The sequence below is a fragment of the Miniopterus schreibersii genome (assembly GCF_964146895.1).
Source record: "Miniopterus schreibersii genome assembly, chromosome: 10".
Classification (NCBI taxonomy): Eukaryota; Metazoa; Chordata; class Mammalia; order Chiroptera; family Miniopteridae; genus Miniopterus; species Miniopterus schreibersii.
In genome coordinates this window covers 14,080,162-14,099,810 of record NC_138110.1, presented here as the reverse complement: position 1 = coordinate 14,099,810, position 19,649 = coordinate 14,080,162, and the positions used below count along the sequence as shown (strand labels likewise).

The window sequence follows — 19,649 nt, the reverse complement described above, 5'->3', positions numbered from 1 at the left end:
ATATGTTCCTTCAAGTAAACTTTTTGTTTGAACAATGGAAACATTGCTAATAGTGATACCTGGTATGGTCATTACGTTAAGAGCTTAAAGTCTTCCATTCTATACAATTCTTACGATAAACTGATAGAGCCAGAACCAATAGTATGCCCATTTTTACAGATGAGAAAGTTGATGTTCAGAGATAAAAATCACTTACCCAAGTCCCCCAGCTAGGAAAGGGAGAATCGAAGTGAGATATAATGTTAGTTTCATGGCAGGACTATGTCTTAACCACTGTGTCACTGATGGGTTTACATAGGAATACCAAAGCCATGAATAATTGGCCAGCGATGGTCTAGAACCTTTCTCTACCTCTCAGGGTGACTTCCTACATCTCTACTGCAGGATTTCACTCTTTCCCGGTCTGTTTAGGTCTCTGGCTCTTAGTCTCCTGGAGCTACTTGTCTTGCTCAGAGCCTGCTTTCCTGCTGGCCTTTCCTTTGCCCTGTCTTCATGCACCCGAAGGCTGGACAGTGCATGACTACACACAGGCCTTGCTAGCAGCCACTCTGGAGGAGGGGGAGCCAGTCACACTGGAAGGAAAGGCTTGCTCAGGCCCTGATTCTTTCTCTCCTGAAATTCAGAGGAGGCCAGAATCAGAATTGATGGTCCTAATTCCACATCTCAGCACTCTTTCTTAGATGTCTCTATAAATTCTGTTCCTATTACAGTGGCTACTATTTGCTGCATTTCAAAAGAAAATCTAGCTGTCAGAGAATAAAGACATCCCCCAATTCTCCAGCCCTCCCTGATCCCTTCCAAGTCTCACCCAACACACAGGCCTTTTGCATGGGAAACACACCTGTTCCTTAGGGAAACACCCATAGGCTCCTTAGTATAAAAGTCAAAAGGCGGGGAAACTCACAAACTTGCTTACCATCAAGTTCTAACTCAAAGGCATAACTTCAGTTTCTTTTTTTTGTTAATCCTCGCTTGAGGATATTTTCCCCATTGATTTTCAGAGGGTGGAAGGAAGAAAGGGAGGGAGGGAGAGAGAGAAAAAGAGAGAGAGAGAGAAACATCAATGTGAAAGAGACACATCAATTGGTTGCCTCCTGCATGCACCCCAGCTGGGGCCAGGGATTGAGCCTGCAACCCAGGTACATCCACGGGCCAACACTCTAACCACTGAGCAACACTGGCCAAGGCTAACCCCAGGTGTTTTTTTTAAAATTTTTTTAAATACTCACCTGAGGATTGCCCCCCCCCATTGGTTTTTCAGAGAGAGTGGAAGAGGGGGGAGAGAGAGATGTGAGAGAGATATCGATCAGTTGCCTCCTGCATACACCCCGACCAGGGCCAGGGGTCGAGCCTGTAACCAAGATATGTGCGTTTGGCAAGAAATGAACCCAGGACCTTCAGTTCACAGGCTGATGCTCTAACCACTGAGCAAAACCGGCCAGAGCTAACCTCAGTTTTTTTAGTTGAACATTCTGAGTGATGAATTCGTCATCAGGATATGTTGGTCGAGAATTCTCACTGGGATCTTGGCCAACCTGTGTAACAGCCTTTGAGTCTTTGTTTCCATATTAGGTAAGCAGGATTGGTAATAGGGCTGTTTATTCATCTATTGGATTATCCACTAAAAAACCCACTGCGAAGTAGTATGTTTGGTATGGCTCAAGAAGCAAAAGCAACCCCCGTAGTGGGACTTTGAAATGACATGGTACCCCAAAAAGGAAAGGCCTTGACATTATTGCTACAAAAGACCACTGTGGCAGTCATCAGTGCTCTCAAATATTTCTGGCTCTCCCCCCCCAGACACCTGGTACCGTTCCACTCCCTGGCCCATTGTGGTTGGTGGACCACATCCCTCGGTCTGACTGACGAGTGGTAACCTGGCATTGCCGTCACGCTGAGAGCTTTAAGCATATGCTTTCTGGGCTGGGGCATGTGATTGCTGGTTGGAGGCCATCCAGAACTCTCTGTCCTCTGCCATGATCACTGGTGAGCTTGGAGATGGTGGCTGCCCCATCAGCCTGGGCCCATAGTTAAGAAGCTGCTGACCCCCAAAGGGAATGGCCATGGGCATGAAGCATAAGCAAGAGAGAAAACGATTGTTGTTTTAGGACTTGGAGTGTTTTGTTACTGCCGCGTGGCTTAACCTATCTTGAGAGAGACAACAAAATTTAATCAACCAATGAGCCGTATCACTGATAAATAATCCCTGTGACTGTCCTCTTGCTCGCAGTGGCTGGTTGAGTGTGAGGTCATTTTTAAAGATGCAGCAGCCTTCAGAGAAAGGAATAACTGCGAGTGTCATCCTCAGATACTACTTTGATCGCCTTCTAAGGTAGGTTTATTTGCGTAATTTCTCCACTTACTATTGCTGTGTAACAATTTATGGTTTTTTATTCTTTAACCCTCTTTTGAAAGAATTTTTAAAGAAAAAGAAATAGAGAGGAATCGTTTTCTTCCTTAAATACAGTTGGTTTCTGCTGGTTTAATGGCTTTTGCCCGTGGAAACTCCCTGTTTTCATGGTATTTGTCCTAATAAAACTTGAGCTACATTGAACCAGCAAAAAAATCCTTATTCCTTAGCTACAGGAATGGGCAGCTGATTTCAATAAATGCACTGTCAGATTTTCATGGAATCTATATGCAACAGGAGAATTTGTATGGCTTCTGTACCTTGGTAATAACTAGATCCTGTAAAGTGTGTTAATGGTAATGATAAAAATATAAGAAGATACAACCAGGAGAGAGGCTGGTGGATGCTCGGGACAATAGTCGTTCTGCCGAGGAGTCAGGACAATGATCTTTGCGAATGTGCGGTTGGTCGGAGCAGAAGGATGACACTACTGGGACAGAATGTGAAGTCGGTGGGATAGAAAGCAGAGTGGCAGGTGTGTAAGGAGACAGTCTAAGTTTAAGGAGAAAGGACCTTCGACTCATGTAACCCAGCCGCCCCGTTTACATATTTCTAAACCAGTTAGTCGCTGAATTAGAGCCCAGCGCTGGTTGCCCAGGCCCACGCCCTGCTGTGACACTGTACTCTCACGCATAGGCCGGGGAGGGTTGAAACAATCTTCTGGGCTAATGAAATCGAGTGGGTAGATCTGACTCTGTAGTTTGTCTGTCGGGCTTGTAGTCTGGCTCAGTCACTTACTAGCTCTGTGACTTTGAGCAAGTGTCGCAACCTCTCTGTGCTTGAGTTTTCTCACCTCAAAAAGGGAGAGGATAATGACAGCACTTCATTGGACTCTCAGAAGGACGAAATGAGATAATATATGTAAAGAACTTAGAAAAGTACGTGACGCATAGTGAGCCTTCAATAAACGTTATCATTACTGCTATTTACACATTTTAACTTTTCCTATAAATAGGCTAAGAAAGAGTGCAAGCCAAGGAATAGACTTTACTGATTTCTTTTCACCATGGCTGTGTGGTTTCTTCCAAGCTCTATTAAGTCTAGCCCTGGTCCCGGGAAGGACAGAATGCTTCCTCCGTCAATGTCACTGGGGCGTGTGGCACTGGGTCAAGGAGCCTGCCCTGCCCTGAGGTCTTCCGGAGGAGAGGGACTGGCCTTCGGGCCAAGGGTTCACAGTGATAAGACGTGTTGCTTAGGGTTGGCGGTGGGAGATTCAGTGGTGGGTTCTGCCTGGTAAACTTGCTTCAGAGGAAAAATCCTGGAGCTGGGGATCAATGAGCAAGGAGTGTTTCACCAGGCAGATAAAGCCATGGTGGGGGGCAGGGAGAGCTCAGGGTGGGGGTGAGGGGGCGGTGAGGCATTGGGGGGTGAGATGGAGGCCAGGACCCCGGTGAGTAAACCGCTGCACCTCTGGGCAGGAGAGCAGGATTCAGAGTGATGATTGGCAGTGGGGATGCGGAGAGGGCAAGTCAAGGACACTCACATTTTTGGGCCTGAGCAGCATGGCAGATGGTGGTGGCATTCTCGAGATAGGGAGGTCGGGAAGAGTGCCACATTGGACCAGGAAGAGAATGAGTCCAACCTCGGACAACACTGTTGAAAAACGGAGGGGACAGTCACCAGCCCACAGCTTGAACTCATCTCCTTCGAGGTAAACCCAGTGAGAAGGCAGCCGTGCCCTTTGCTGTTCTCATTCATGCCAGCAAGCCCTCTGTTACTGCAATATATGTACATACAACGCATGTACATATGTGTGCAATTGGGTGAGCACGTTTGCAGGTAAATTCCTATCAGTGCAATTGCTGATTTGGCGCAGCTGACATTCTCATGGACATTTTCCAGTTTACCTTCCCACCCACCAGGCCTGAGAGCGCCTGCTTCTCAGACCTCCACCACCATGGCTAGTATTGCACATTGTAGTCTTTGAAAACCCACTTTGGCTTTAAATCTTCTGGAAGCTTGGAAAAAAATGAAGCACCTGTACATTTATATGACGCTTTCAATGTTTCAAACTGTTTTCTCATTGATCTCATTTAATTCTCAAAAAATCTAAGGAGGCAGAAATCCTCCTCCTTTGAAGCATTGAAGGAATCACCACCTGTGTTTTCCATAGAAGAGGAAAGAGAGGAGTGATAAGATTTTCTCAGTGTGAAAGTTTAGACAAAACCAGAATTCACTTCCTGTTCCCTCCCCTACAGCCTCGCCTCTCCAGGCACGGCTACCCAGCAGCCTCCAGCCGGCCCCACAGCCCCTGGCTCGGAGGCTGCATTTTCACCAGCACCCCAGGGAGGGCCGTGGATAATGGGTGGGGGACACAGATGGTACCACGCTCCCTCCTGTGGACATCTGACCTGAGCTCTGCTTCTCGGGGGAACAAGCGTCTAACTTACTGTCCCCAGGGGAAGGGGCGGAGATGGATGGCAGGAGGGAGGCCTGTGGGAGCAGCTGCTGGGCAGTGGTCCGATGGCCAATCCTGGCAGTGCCTGGCACCTAGAGAGGGCTCTGTGGCTCTTGCCTGAGCTGGTCTGGGATGTTGTACCTTGGCACAGGCCGGTGCCCTTTCTCTCTGACTTTGATCAGCAATTCCAGCCCTGCCCCCCACATGCCTACCACCCTCCTGGATGCGTCCTATGAGGGATTTTATCATTGTGGGGAGGACAGGAGGCCCACAGATTTGGGTGCTGAGTGCGGACCAGAAGCTGGGTGCTGACCCCCGACTCGCTAAGGGTGCACCTCCAGCAGTCCCGCCCTTCCCATCTGTCATACCCACCCTAGGCCCTGACGCCCCCATAAGGCGATGGAGGTACTGCTGGGCCCTGTGCTCTGCCTTAGTTGCACTACCCTGAACTTTTAAATGTGGTTTCTAAAAAGAGGTCTCCGAACGCAGCTCACCCAGAACTGTGCGTGTCTCCCTGCCACAGCCTCGCTTGAAAACTTTAGACTCGTGCTGTCCGCCAGGTGGCCACCAGACATGTGGCCCCTTGAGACAGGCTGCCGGTGTGAACCACACGCCAGGCTCTAAAGACTAAGAAAAAGAAAAGAGAAGGTAAAATGTCTCAATTTCTTATATTGGTCACCTGTTGAAATGATAAGATTATGGATTTATTGGGCTAAATAAAGCATATCATTAGAATGACTTGTTCCTGTTTCTTCTGACTTTTAAAAATGTGGCTGCTAGAACCTCGGGGGCAGATGTGGCTGGAATTCTGTTTCTATTGAATAGCGCTGGTCTAGACACTGGGGGCCTTATCCATCGTCTTATTGCCGCTTCTGATTTGCTTGGAAGGAGGTGGGGGATGAGGGAAGGAAGGAAGAAATATATCAAGGAAGGGAGAGAGGAGAAGAGGGACTGAGGACGATCTTTTCATTCAGGGAGGCCACGTGGAAAGAAAGAGAACTGATGTCAGGTCTCTGCTGCTCTGGCTGAGCCACCTTGGGAGAGTCACCTGAACTTCTCTGAGCTACAGTTTCCTCATCAGTAAAACAGGGTAATAGTTACCCACCAGGAGTATTTTGAGGTTTAGAAATATCTACAGAGTTCCTTGCTTGGTGGCTGACAGGTACGACTTGCTCATTGAAGAGCAGTATTTTGCATCAGCAGCACCTGGGCCAGCACATAATAGGTGCTCAAGAAATGATTTTGAACCCACGAATGTTTGAGGTGTGGTGCGAGGCTGTCGTCCAACCAGTACAATCTGTTTTAGAGCATCTTACCCCCATTTCAACGTGCCCCCCTCCCCTCTGCCGGGGGGCCTGAGGGGAGCACTGTGGAGTCACCTCCTCTCGCCTGGCTCTTTCCCGCCAGGTTGCAGCCTCTTCACATGTATTCCGTGTGCTTGTTGGTTGGACTGTTCTCCCTTGTTCCCTGGGGCCCTGTCTGGGAGGTGCCGAAGCTCCACCTGGACAACTGCCGGCAAGCGTGGTGGACAAACTTGCTGTTGCTCAATGACTTCCTGTGGCTCCGGAATGCGGTGAGTCCCAGGTGCTGGCTGCGAAGGGCAGATGGGCACAAAGGAGGTGAATCGTGCCCCAGGGTTCGGTGAACTTCCCAAGGGCCACCTTGAGGAGTCCGGTCCCCTTCATTCTGGCATATTCTTGGGAGTACTAGCGACGCTGTAGGAAGGTGGGCGGTCGGCAGGGAGACCAGGCTCCTGTGACGGAGTGAGTGGTGGTGACTGCACCGGTCTTGGCAGGAGCAGCAGCTGGGAAAAGCAGAGGGAGGAAGCAGGGTGGTGGCACTGAGGGGCTAGCCATCTAGGTGCACGGCCTGAGCGCAGCTGACCCCGCTCTGTTACGGTTCCTGTCCCAGTCTGTGTCGCCCCAGGGTGAAAGGACAGTTTCTTCACCTCCCCATGAGAGCCTGTAACAGATGGGTCACTGGACCACACCCTCACCATCCTGAATTCTATTCCATTTCAAGCCAGATCTGACAGGGCGACAGCATTTGTATACACTGGTCTTGGCTTCCCTAAAGCCCTAATTTGCCCATGAGGAACTTGGAGCAAATGGAAATGAGGTTGCTGTAATTAAATCATGTCACTGACTTTGCTTGTGCCTTGGAAGTGCAGCTGAAGAGAGAATCACTAGAGTGTAGCTAGTTACTCGCATGATCACTTACCCACTAGACGCTGCCTTCCATTTTCAAGTGTCCAGCAGCTTCAAGAGGGCACGTAGCACCGTCTAACTGCCTTCAGGTGGGCCCCTACCTGGGCCAGGGGCCCATGGGGCATAGCCTGAGCTGTTTTCCTAGATGCAGGCTGGCTGGGGCCACATGTGGGAATCAGTGACAAAGACACCAGCCAGCCGCATCTCAGAGGTGAAGCCCACCTTAGCTCTTGGAAGCAGAGGTGTGAGGGCCGTCAAGTCTGGAGTCTTCGCTGATTGCCCCACCACGGAACTTGTCCCCAGCTGGGACAGGGAGAGCTGTCACTTCTGTTGGGTAAATCTGATCTCCCTTGGAGGGAGGCGGTGGGGGAGGAGACTAAGGTGCTTTATGGCTGAAGCTCTGGAGGTTTCCTACAGGAATGTCCTGACACTGAACCTCCCATCCAGGCTTGTTACAAAGGTTAGATGAGATGAGGTAAGTGAGGTCCCTGTAACTCAAAATTCCTTTCTCTTCCTGTGGAAATCCCCCACCTGCCCACTGAATTCCTCTCCTGGCCCAGGAGGTGGGGACAGTGGGAGCAGGCCTGGTAAAGGCCAGAGAGACGTAATCTTTGCTCTCTTTTCAGTGCAACGGCTGGACATGGTACCTTGCCAGTGACTTTCATTTCCATCTCACGACCCCGGTGATCGTCTCCATCCATGGAAAGTGAGTCTTACCGGGACACGTTTTCTCCCCATGTGCCCTTTTCCACAGAACTCTCAGGGAGCGCTCCTTCCAGGGAGAGCAGCTTTTAAAATTTAGGCTGAGACCTTCTCAGAAGAGTTTGGAACATGAAATCCACCACTGTCTGCATCTCCTGCATTCTCCAATCTCTGTCCAACGCACGTCAGTCTGTGTTTTTGCAGAGCTGTGGCCAGTGTGTGTGTGACATCTCATGCTCAGCTTTCCCCCTGTAACGGTTCTTATACTTACATGACCTGCATACTTGTCAGCTTTAGGGTGAAATGCCATTTGGAAGGTTGGGCACCCAGATTGTTTCCAATTCTTCATGCTCATGAACGGCACCCCCACGAATGTCTTGGGACATGCTATTTTTTCTCTTGGTTATTTCCTTGGGGACACATATGCAAGTGGAATTACTAGGTCAAGGGGTAGGGACAGTTTTGTGACATACTGTGAGGTGGCTGCCCGAAAGAGTGAAGTAATTACAGCGCCCCACACAACCCAGCCCTGCACCTGCTTCTCCACCTGGGGGGATGGATCACCTGAAGCTTCGTTAGTTTTAGAAAAGCTCTAAACTAAGGCCTCAATCATTCATGGAGAAACTGAGAGTTTTTGCATTATCCATGCCATGTTTAAAAAGATTTATTCTTCACTCTTATTCAAGTTAAGGACATTGGGAAAGACATAAGGATGACGAGAAGAGAGCACGATCCCCTTAGACCCATTTCCTCCCTCAAGGAGACGTGAATTCGCTGTTGATAGTTTGGTGTTTTCCTTCCTGATCTTTTTCTGCACAGCTTCTTATGCATGAAAGGATTCTGCATATGCACTTTAGTATCTTTCTTTTAATAGTTTTATGACATAAGCATTTCCCTAGATTATTTTATTTTTTTAAGTAAACATACTTTCAATGTCTGTGTAACATTCCATTCCATGAACGAACTAGGGTTTACTGATACCTTCCCCTATTGTTAAATACTTGGGTTATTTCCAATTTTGTGCCTAGATAAATAATAGCCTGATAAACATTTTCCTGGTAAATGTGTGTCTCCAACGCTGACGTTTCCTTAGGAATATCCTCAAGAGGAATCACTTGGTCAAAGGGCACGCATATCCTTTGGGATCTTGAAGCATAATGACAAATTGCTTTCCTTAAGGGCCGTATCAATACGCAGTCCTCTGGCCTTCCAATTACACCATCGTCAATATGGAATATTAACAAAGCAAAACAAACTGCACATTCATTTTTCACATCCAACGTGTAAATCTTTGATTACTAGGGGGTGGAGCTAAGATCCAAATTTGCCCTGAGCAGCTCCATTTGTTGGTACCCCTTCATGCCTTAGAAATGGACAACAGTGCCAACAGTGCCCCCCCAGTCTCCGCAGGGATGGGGGGGTGGGGAGGCTGGAGAGCCCACTGTGAGTGTCTGCTCAGCTAGGCCAGCGCAGGGTTGGCCGTCCCACTGTCTGCTCTGCTCGGTCCCTGTGTCACAGAGGGCTTCCTCGTCGTTGCAGCCGGTCCCCTTTCCTGATTTCCTCTCTTACCACCCTTTCTGGACGGTATTGCTGTGGAGCAGGGTTTAAGGAAGGCTTCGGGATGGAAGGTTTTGGTTTCCCCTTTTTGCTCAGCCTCGGCCCTTCTCACACTCTTCCTGCCTCATCTCTTCTCAACGCCATCTCCTCCGAGGGCGGGCGTGGGGGGATGCGGAGACCCTGAATGAGTGCGGGGTCTGTACCTAGATGCGTACTAGAGGGGGGCAGGTTGAGCCCAGGCTCTCTCCTGCCCATTCCCCCAGAACAAAAGCATCCTAATCTCATGTGCTGTTTTCTCAGGGGTGGGTATGTGTACAGTTTTTGACAGCAGAATAGAACTGATAAAAGCATATGAGATTGACTACGGAAATAAGATCTGATAATCACGTTGCTATCTATTTTGGGAATGAAGAGTTAAAAAAACAAAACAGAACTCTGAACAGCCTCTTGTAGAAAGACCTACCACACTATGTCTGTTTACACCGTGTCTCTCCAGGATGAAGCCATGGAGAATTAGAGCGATCTCCTCCCTTTGCCCCAACAAGGAATCAAGCAAGGAAGGTTGAATAGATAAAAGGTGCCTTTGGGGTGCTGAGCAAGCTCCCCACCCTCAAGCCTCTTAGAGGGGGTGAGCTGATCACCCAGAAGACTCCTGTGTCTGATCTTCCAGCTGCCAAAGGGGGGGCTCCTAGAGCAGGAGCTGAGACACACTCAGGGCTGCTGGGGCTCCTCATGGGGTGGACTCTCCCTCTGGCAAGAAACTCAGACCCACGAGCTCCCTGAGAGTGGAGCGGGGGGTAGGGGGAGCAGCTGGGCCCAGCAGAGCCAAGGCCGGCCAGTGCTTTGGGGCTGTCGCCGGCTCTGCTCTGTGTTGGGCGAAGGCCCCTGGAAGGGCTCTGAGGCCTCGCCAAGTGCCTGCAGGGACAGGTGTGGCAGGTGTGCCCCCCGGCAGCCTGGCAGCCTGGCAGAGGAGGGCAAGCCTCTGCAGGCTTCTCAGAGGTGGCGTTTGCAGCGGCTGCTCTGACGGTATTTTGTGAAGAAAGGGCAAGATGAATCCTGTGAGGTGACCTGGCCAGGATGCTGGGGCAGACAGAGGCCTTTGAGGAGGCCCAGGGTCTTGTCAGACCAGGAGACATTCTGCTATTCCTTCTCCTCTTGGGCCACGGCCTTCCTGAGGGACCCATATTCCTGAGAGAATGGGGGTGCTGGTTAGTATGAATGCTCTGGGCCTTTCTCAGTCCCACTGTCCTGGGAGCAGTTTCCTCAAAGAGCCAGAAAATACCATTGCTGACCCGCGTTGGCTGAGGGGACACCTCAGCACCAGGCTTTCTGCACTGTGGGCAGAGGCCCTGGTTAGGGACTTGGGGGCTCAGGGGGCAGGTGGGCGTGGGTCACTATCTTCCTGTCTGGCTGTTTTGGTAGCTCTGTGGATTAGTCTGCTCAGGCGGCCGTGACAAAGTGCCACAGCTGAGTGGCCTAAACAACAGACATTTATTTCCCCACAGCCTGGAGGCTAGAAATCTGAGATCAAGGTGTCGGCAGGATTGGTTTCTTCTGAGGCCTCTCCTCTGGGCTTCTAGATAGTGTCTGCTCCCGGTGTCCCACATGGTCTTCCCTCTGTGTGAGTCTGTGTCCTAACCTCTTTGGAGGGCACCAGTCACTCATATTGGATTAGGTCCCATTCCAATCACCTCCCTTCACCTTAATTATCTCTTTAAAGACTCTACCTCCAAATAAAGTCACAGTCTGAGGTGCTGGAGGTTAGAATTTAGGGAGACACAATCCAATGCACAACAGTCTATGTCAGGAAGCTTTATTTGTTTAGTTGTAGTGGAAGTTGGCTAGTGGAGACTTGTCTGACTCCTGAGAGAAGGTGCTACAGATAGGACTCCAGTCCCCCAGGAAGTTAGACAAATATGGACTTGGGTGAATGTGAGTTTTTATTAGATGGCCCGACTGGATGGTTTACCGCCCACCCGGGACAATCAGCTCCTGGTAACCTACTACTTCACAGCTGGTGAGAAACTGCTCGAGTGTCCTTGTGACTGACGAGACCTGATCCCAGTGTCAACATCTGTCCTAGAGGCTGTGGTGGAAGCAGATTTCTACCCCTGGCCCCAAGCCAGCATGATCCAAGCCTGTGGCTATGCAGCTACACTGAGCTTTTGAATGAAGGCAGGAATAAAAAGTAGGCTTTTTTTTTCCTTCAGAGAATAAACTAGCACAGAATGCCAGTAATTTAAGGACAGAACTAGAGGGTCTGGCAAAAGGCAAGGTCCATATACAGCATTGTTACCATAGCTCCCCTGCCCACACTCACTGCAAACACTGCTAATCAATCACAGCACCACTGAGCTAAGTCTCCACCTCCATTCCAAGCATTATTACTACTCTAGAATTAACACTCTGGATGAAAAGCATTTCCCCCTTGTATCACTATGATGATAAGTGAATGGTGTCTCATCTCTTCCTCATGAAGAACCACGGCAACTTCAAGCAGTGGAATAGGCATCATGCAGGTAGGGCCATGCCTGGAGCATCTTACACCTGCGATTGGCATTTCCATTGCAGAGGATCACTGCACGTCTTCTCAGTCCCACCCCTCCCAGTTCCTAGTAGGTACAACCAGATGGTGGCTTGCTCTGAGCCTGGGTCCCCAAATCTCATTTCCTGCCCTAGAGCCTCCTACATCCTACAGCTGGGACTCCTTCAGGAGCCCTCTCTGCCTTGCACATACACAATCCCAGCACATGCAGGAATTCATTTGTATGGGGCTACCCTTGACCTACAGGGGACAGAAAACAGTAGAGAAATGCTTCCCTCTTTCATCCCCTAGGACAGTTTTCAGGTGCATTTTTTAAAAATTGATTTCAGAGAGAGAAAGGGAGAGGGAGAGAGAGAGAGAAACATCAGTGATGAGAGTCATTGATCAGCTGCCTCCTACACGCCTCCTACTGGGGGTCAAACCCCCAACCTGGGCAAGTGCCCTCCCCAGGAATGGAACGGTGACCTCCTGGTTCAACCACTGAACCATGCTGGCCAGGCTTCAGGTGCATTTCATAAGACTCTGCAGAACATTCAAGAGTTGAGCATCGGCCACCTTGATAGCTCATCCTTGCATTGAATTTCCCTATTTCCCTGCTTCCCTGTTTCACTACCCAATCCCTCACTTCCACCCCAACACAACCTACCTGCTCCCAGATATTTGTCTCAGATTCTGCATCTGGGTGGGGGATCCCCCTCCCCTCTGCCTGGAGTGGGTACCTGTGCACCCGTGTCCCACCTGCCTCCCACAGCTCATTTCTCTCCTAAGTCAACCACCACTACGTCTGTGTGGAGCTTCATAGGCGACAAGGGACATTCCCAAGCATGGTCTCCTTTTGGGCTGCACAGTAAACTTCAGGGTGAGGCAGGTACGGACGCCTTGACGATCCTTTTTGTACACAGGACACTGAAGTTCAAGGTCCTGCTCAGAGTCCTGCAGCTATTAAATGGTGAAGCCTGAAAGCTAACAGCTCCTGCAACTCCAGCGCAGCTCTCGCCCCCTTGGCTATAGCTGCCACGTCAGCCTCTCTGAGCGGCAGGCCTAGCCTTTGCCAAGTCTCAAGTCTCCGGCCTCCACAGATGCTGTGGTGAAGGAGACTGAAGAGCGCTCTTGTCAACGTCCTCTCTTCTTTGCAGAAGTAAACACGTCCTTGCCCTCCTCGGGGCCGCGCTGTTCCTGGCGTCTTTCACTGCCACCGCTCTGCTCACACTGGCTCACGACCTTCCCGTGGCAGCGCCCTCAGAAGCAAGGTAACTGGGCTCCCAGCCTGCCCGCTGTGCCCCTTGCCTGCCCTGGGAATGGCCAGGACCTCCCGGGAGGGCTGGGCAATGAACGCCAGGCTGTTTGCACTGTGCACAGCGACTTGTGGAAAAACTGGGCGGGAAATGTTCAGCCCAGATGGAAAAGCTGATGGCACTTTTGTTTCCAAACTTCTGAACCTTTCAACCTGCACTGGAGGAAGGGGGGAGGGGGGGCCCTCTAGCCGCTGACATGCTTCTCGGAGGAAAGGAGTGCCACCATGTGGCTGTATTGTGTTTTTCCTCCAGTGGCAATTTGCTGCTGGGAGGCTCTGTTGTTGGATGGAGAGACTGAAATTTGAGGAAGTTGGGGTTACCCCTTCCAGGCCACACAGCTGGTAAGTGGCATAGGTGTGAGTTGAACCTAGGACCTTACGCACTGTGCTATTTTGCCTCCCTAATGAGGTACATCTAACAATTCTTCCTTATACCCACCTTGTGTATTAAACAAGATAAATGGGTACAATTACCTGCTGATCTATTCTCAATACAGCAGTCAGCGATGCAAATGAAAATCAGATCCTGCCAGTCATCTGCTCAAGTTCCCCCAGTGGCCACCCATTGCTCTCAAACCAGAGTGATCTGGCCTCACCCATCACTCCCCTACTTGCTGACTCTGGACCAGCCACACTGGCCTCCTTACGTCCATACATCAACCATGCTCCCTCCTCAGGGCCTTTGCACTAGCTGTTCCCTTAGAATTTAGATCTTGGCAGGGCATGCATCTTCACTTCCTACAGGTGTCTGTGCAAATGCCACCTTCTCAGAGCAGCCTTCGCTGACCACCGGATATACAATAGCCCAGAACCATCCCCGGCACATAAGTGCTCAATATGTATTTGTGAGTGAGACGAATGGATGAATGACTACACCCTAGGCCTTTTAACCAGGGGAGCATCACACCCTTCCGTCATGTCACTGGCCTCTGTGGGCATGGCCAGGTAATGGAGAGGAGACTCACCCCTTTCTCGCCCAGTGGTTCTCAACTCTTAATGCACATGAGAGACCCCTAGGGGGCTTTCAAATCCCACTGATGTTCCCAGAAAGTGCCATCTCAGACCAATGGAATTACTGGGGTGTGGTCCAGGCAACAGATTTTGTATGAGCTTCCAGGAAGAGATTCACTTCTTTCAGAAGAGGTTCACTTCTAAGAATCACATTTTTATTTATTTATTTTTAAATATATTTTTTATTGATTTCAGAAAGAGGAAGAGAGACAAAGAGAGAGAGAGAGAGAGAGAGAGAGAAACATCAATGATGAAAGAGAAACATGGATCTGCTGCTTCCTGCACGTCCCCCCACCCCCACTGGGGATTGAGCCTGAAACCCGGGCATGTGCCCCCAACTGGGAATCAAACTGTGACCTCCTGGTTCATGGGTCCATGCTCAACCACTGAGCCACGCTGGCCAGGTCAAGACCTCATTTTTCAAGTTATCCTGACATACCAGCTCCCCCCCAGAAACAACTATTGAAAATGAACACCACCATCATATTTCCTTGGGACCCAGGGTGGAGGATCCCGAGGGAACCTGGCATTTTAGCAAACCAGCTGTGGCCCACAGCAGGGTCACAAGGTCACTGTTCGCGGGTCATTCCGAGGAAACGGGCGAATGTACCCCAAGTTTCGCTTTGGATTTTCGGATGGACTCAGCGGGCATCTGAGAGACTCCCTTTTCTGGGTCCAGGTCAAATACAACCTTTTGTGATACTTCCTTGTGTTTTTCAGCGAAAATGCAACCGTGTTGTATTTCTCGGAGTACTACACGAAGCCCTACTGCCGATTCGGGCCGTTCCTCGTGGGGGTCTTTCTGAGCCTGTTCATGCACCAAGACCACCAGGCAAATGTCCTCAAAACCAAGGTGAGCTTCCTTTTCTCGTTTAACTTTCATTTAAACATGATTCGAGAGCCGTGGCAAGTGGCAAACCCAGCACAGGTCTTGTGTCCCCTTGTCTCAGATCCCCCCACTGGTAACGTGTCACACACTCTAGTCCAACGTCACAACCGAGAAACTGACATTGGCACACTCGCAGGCCTTGGATCCGCCGGCGTTCTGTGCCCTCACTTGTGGGTGGGTGTACAGTTCTGCGCAGTTGTATCACGCGTGTAGATTTGTGTAACCAGCACCACAAGCAAGGCACAGATCTCCTGTCACCACAAAGATCTGCCTTGGGTCTCCTCTCCATGACCACATACCCCTTCTCCCCACACTGCCCCAGCTCTAACCCTTGCAACCACTAATCTGAACCCTCCCTTTAGTCAAATCTGGGTACCGACCGAAGTTTATAAATAGACACCTAATGTGACAGTAATAATACAAAAAAGGAAGTTAGTGTAGAGAGGCAAATGCGTGGTGGCCCGGCGGGCTGTGAGTGGCTTGTTCCCTGCCCTGCAGGTGCAGGCTCTGCTCGGGTGGATCTCCTGCTTGTCCACCCTGCTCGCGGTGGTCGCTGTGGCGTACGCAGTGGACGACACCTCTGCCACCCCTTCAGCTGCTGCTGCTGTCTACCAGGCCCTGCACCGGACCCTGTGGGCGGTGGCCGTGGGCTGGGTCATGTTTGCATGTCACGAAGGCTATGGAGGTATGAGGTTCGTGTGCCCACACTGTCCCTTTAAAGGTGACAAATGTGAAAACAGTGTGCACAGAGGGGCTTCTGTTTGCTGGTGAATGACTCCAAAACCTCAATTTGTCTACATCCTTGGGGAAAACACCCCACATGTTCCGTTTTAGATTTTGACACTGACTTCTCTGTACGAACGCAGGTTCTGGAAGGAACATTTGCGGCCTCTCCAATGAAGCTGGTTTAGATGGAAGAGAACAGGCAGGGTCATGAGAAAAACAAACCCAGTGCAGGGAACACGCGTTCTGGTGGCACCCACTCCGACCTCGGTGTACTCATCTGGAGGTAGAGACTGACAAGGTCCCCCAGCCCTTTGATAACTGGGGAAACTGCTCCTACGGAGCCCTGTCTTCACCGTGCCGGAAATCAAGCAAAAAGGGGGTTTAAATGGAAAGAAAATAATCTTCTCCAGGTTGGAAATGTCTGTGCAAGTCATGTGCTGAGGTGTCGTCAGCGAAAAGGCTGGCAGGAAGCTTCCAGAGTGCTGCTGGCCCCACGCTGCCCAGCAGCCCTGAAGCGATGCCACTAGAGCCAGCTGGAGGCACGACAACTTTATGTCCGGGGGAAAGAATTAGCGTGAGCTTAAACTTTGCCTGGTGAAGCCAGTTAGCAAAGGGAGCTGGAAATCACAGTTGAAGGGGAAAAGTGATACAGCGATGGTGATGACACCACTTCCCACTGACGGCACAGACTCACGCCAGGCCCAGGGGGAACTTGGCCCATAGGATCCCAGGTGGCACTGGCCACCCCCTTGTAGAGAAAACTCTAGTTGTTTCTCAATGAGAAACACGGTGCCTGGAGATGAAGCGACGCGTGAAGGTCGCACAGCTGGATAGTGGCTGTGCTGGACAGTGAACTGGGACCGAGCGCAAAGCCCAAAGTTCTTCATGTCTGGGCCACAGTTCCCCTCTTAGATGTCTAGTTATTCAAATTGTTCTTAAATGTTATGATTATATCCCGATGAGGGAGTTTTTTCTTTACTATTTTAATTTTCAAAGCTTTGGCTTCTATGGAGAAATGATGTTAAAGAGGAAATGGATTGCATTTCCCTGACATGTATTTGCATAGACAGGCAGCTCTTTGGAGCATGTGACCACACCCGAACACTGCTCCCCACTGGTGACAATGGCCCTGAGCTGTTCGCAGAGCCTCAGAACATAAGCAAGTGCTCCCCTGGCCTGGCACAGGCCACCCATGATGGGGTGGCAAACGTTGCAGTCTTCCTTCTAATGGGAGGAGTCCTGCTCGGGGCGGCATGAGTGGCTCGTGCCCATGCTGATCAGAGAGGCAGGACATAGGTTAAGTCAGAAGATGAAACAAACTTGCAGTTTTATCATTTCAGAGGAGCTAGTGAATGCCACCAATCATCCGCCTGAGGAGGGATGATATCTCTGGCAGTCCAGGTGACCAACGAGCCCTTTGGTTCATTCTTGAGCAATTTATTTTTGCAATGTTTGTTGTCATTGGCCAGTCACAATTATAGTGCGACTGATGTCCTAAGTTTGTGTCTCCAACATTATTTTAAGATATCAAGATTGATTAGTAGGTGAGTGTGGAAGGGGATGGGTTTGATTTTTAGAAAATGTGTGTCTAGTTGATGACCTCTAGAAAAGTTTAATTCAGACTCTCAGGATGAGAAGGGATCTTTTTAAAAATTTTTATATCTCTATTGATCTCAGAGAGAGGAAGGGAGAGGGAGAGAGAGATAGAAACATCAATGATGAGAGAGTCATTGATCGGCTGCCTCCTGCACGCCCCCCACTGGGGATCGAGCCCGCAACCTTGGCATGTGCCCTGACTGGGAATTGAACCACGATCTCCTGGATCCTAGGCCGACGCTCAACCGCTGAGCCATACCGATTGGGTTAGAAGGGATCTTGGTGGCTCCAGTCACCTTTTCCTTCACCTTCAGTCTGTGTCAAAGCTCACCGTGCTGGTCCTGTTCCATCCAAGGTCTTCTCTGTTGAGTCACCCACGTCACTCCTTCAGTTAAAACCTTTCTGTGGCTCCTTTTCACCAACGGCAGTGGTCCTCACACCTGAACAGTAGATGGACCCATCCTAAAGGAGTAAGAATTACTTTGGGTCCAAGTTATGGAATATCTGTCCTGAAAGGGACCTAAAAGTTGATCAAATGCAGGCCGCCCAGTAATGGGTGAAGAGCCTGAGGCCCGGCCACGTCAGCTGCCTCATCCCAAGGCCCAGCAGCTCCCGGGGCTGCACCTTGAACCAGATCTCAGGCCAGCGAAAGGACTTTGCACCTTGTTTTATTTTGTGCTCAGGGCTCAAAACCACAGTAAGGAAGCAAACTGACTGTAAACTCAAGATTAGCCTCTCTCGTATCCCCATCTTCCTGCAGTGGGAAGTTGGGGTATGTTTTTTAGTGCATTCCCTTAAAAATGATAATGAATGAAGACCTTCTCAGAAGAGGCCCTAAGTCTTAGGTGCAGCACCCAGACAGAGGGGCGGTGATATGGGGTCCTCACAGGTGCCTGCTCCCCGCAGGGCCGGTCAACCAGCTGCTCTCTTGGGGTACCTGGAGCTTCCTGGCCAGCATCAGTTACGCCTGCTACTTGGCGCACCCTGTGGCCATAATCCTCTACAACGGGCTGCAGGAGACGCTCATTCACTACACGGACACCAATATGGTGAGTCAGCAGCTCCCGGCTCTGCAGCCCCCGGCTGTCCCCTCCTGGGGCAACAAAGCCACCCTACTGGCTTCCACAGGGGGCCTGGTGGTGGCGGCGCTGGGAGCCTGTTGTTCTTTGTTTTATTTGAGGGAGGGCTTCTGCAGGGGATAATATCTTTGCTTTCTTTATTTTAGTTTTAATGTTTAGGGCTGTTTGTCTCCAGTTCCATTGCCCACAGCCAGGATGGTACACTTGAAGATCCAAGCACAAGGGGGCTCTTGTAGTAGGACTGAATCCGCTGTGCCCCTCTTTCTCCCCAGCTCTATCTTTTCTCTGGACACTGTTTGCTGACCTTCACTGCCGGGCTGGCCCTCACGCTCTTCATTGAGAAACCGTGTCAGGAGCTGAAGCGCTGCCTTCTGGGATCGGTGCCTGCAGGGCCAGGAACATCGTAGCAAACCCCCAAAGAACGGATGGCCCTTTATTGGTGGCGAAGGACAGGCAGGGGCGGCCTTGTTTATGTAGAGAACGCTCGTGCTCCCGGAAAGGGGCGTGAATCTGCTTTTGTGAGTGTTTATAGCATACAAGGTCCCTGAGTTTCATCTATAAAGAAGTTCTAAGTCTTTACTATATAAAAGAATTCTATGATAATCTGTTTAGTAGCATAATAATTACCTCTTGATGTGCTTTTTAGCAAAAAATAATAATTCCCGATATTTTTGGTCTCATCCTGTATTTATTTTCTGTATCCGTGATCATAGAAAAACATTGAATATAGTGAGTTGAATGCAATTTGGGTTGAGGCGTTCACTTTCCTAATTAAAATCACGCTGTGTAGTTTTCCTCATCATAGTGGTTTTTGTGTTTTTATAATACCTTTATAGATTCATAACTTTTCCTCGGACCCTCAGGATGGTGTCTCACCAGGGTGCGCAATTCATGGGTTTGTTGTTACAAGTTTCCCAAGCATCATCTTTTCTATACCCTGGTCCCTGTGATGGGTTCATTTGTATCTCTCCCAAAAAGATATGAAATTCGAATCCCCCTAGTATATGAGGATGTGGCCTTATTTGGAGAGGGTCTTTATGGAGGTGATCAAGTTAAATGACTTGTGTGCTTCTAAAAAGGGAAAATCTGAACCCAGACATAGATACACAGAGGGAAGACACACAGGGAGAAGATGCCTGTCTACAAGCCAGGGAGCCCCAAGGATGGCCAGCAAACACCAGGAGCCAGGAGAAGCAAGGAAGGAGTCTCCCTGGAGCCCTCCAAGAGGACGCGGA

The 19,649-nt window shown here is 50.1% G+C and overlaps 1 protein-coding gene across 1 annotated transcript in view; it reads left to right on the top strand.

Moving 5' to 3' along the window:
• The window catches only part of LOC308562840 (O-acyltransferase like protein-like), a gene marked incomplete at its 5' end in the record, with an annotated part of 51,333 nt that extends 32,119 nt beyond the window's left edge, over positions 1–19,214 (top strand). Inside the window, 8 exons of the mRNA XM_081149268.1 lie at positions 2,231–2,332; positions 6,216–6,381; positions 7,642–7,721; positions 12,956–13,069; positions 14,845–14,977; positions 15,512–15,698; positions 18,242–18,384; positions 18,687–19,214. Of these exons, the coding sequence (XP_081005394.1) occupies positions 2,231–2,332; positions 6,216–6,381; positions 7,642–7,721; positions 12,956–13,069; positions 14,845–14,977; positions 15,512–15,698; positions 18,242–18,384; positions 18,687–18,821 (1,060 nt within the window). The 3' untranslated portion in view covers positions 18,822–19,214. The remainder of the gene's footprint in view (positions 1–2,230; positions 2,333–6,215; positions 6,382–7,641; positions 7,722–12,955; positions 13,070–14,844; positions 14,978–15,511; positions 15,699–18,241; positions 18,385–18,686) is intronic.
• Between the last annotated feature and the right edge of the window lie 435 nt (positions 19,215–19,649).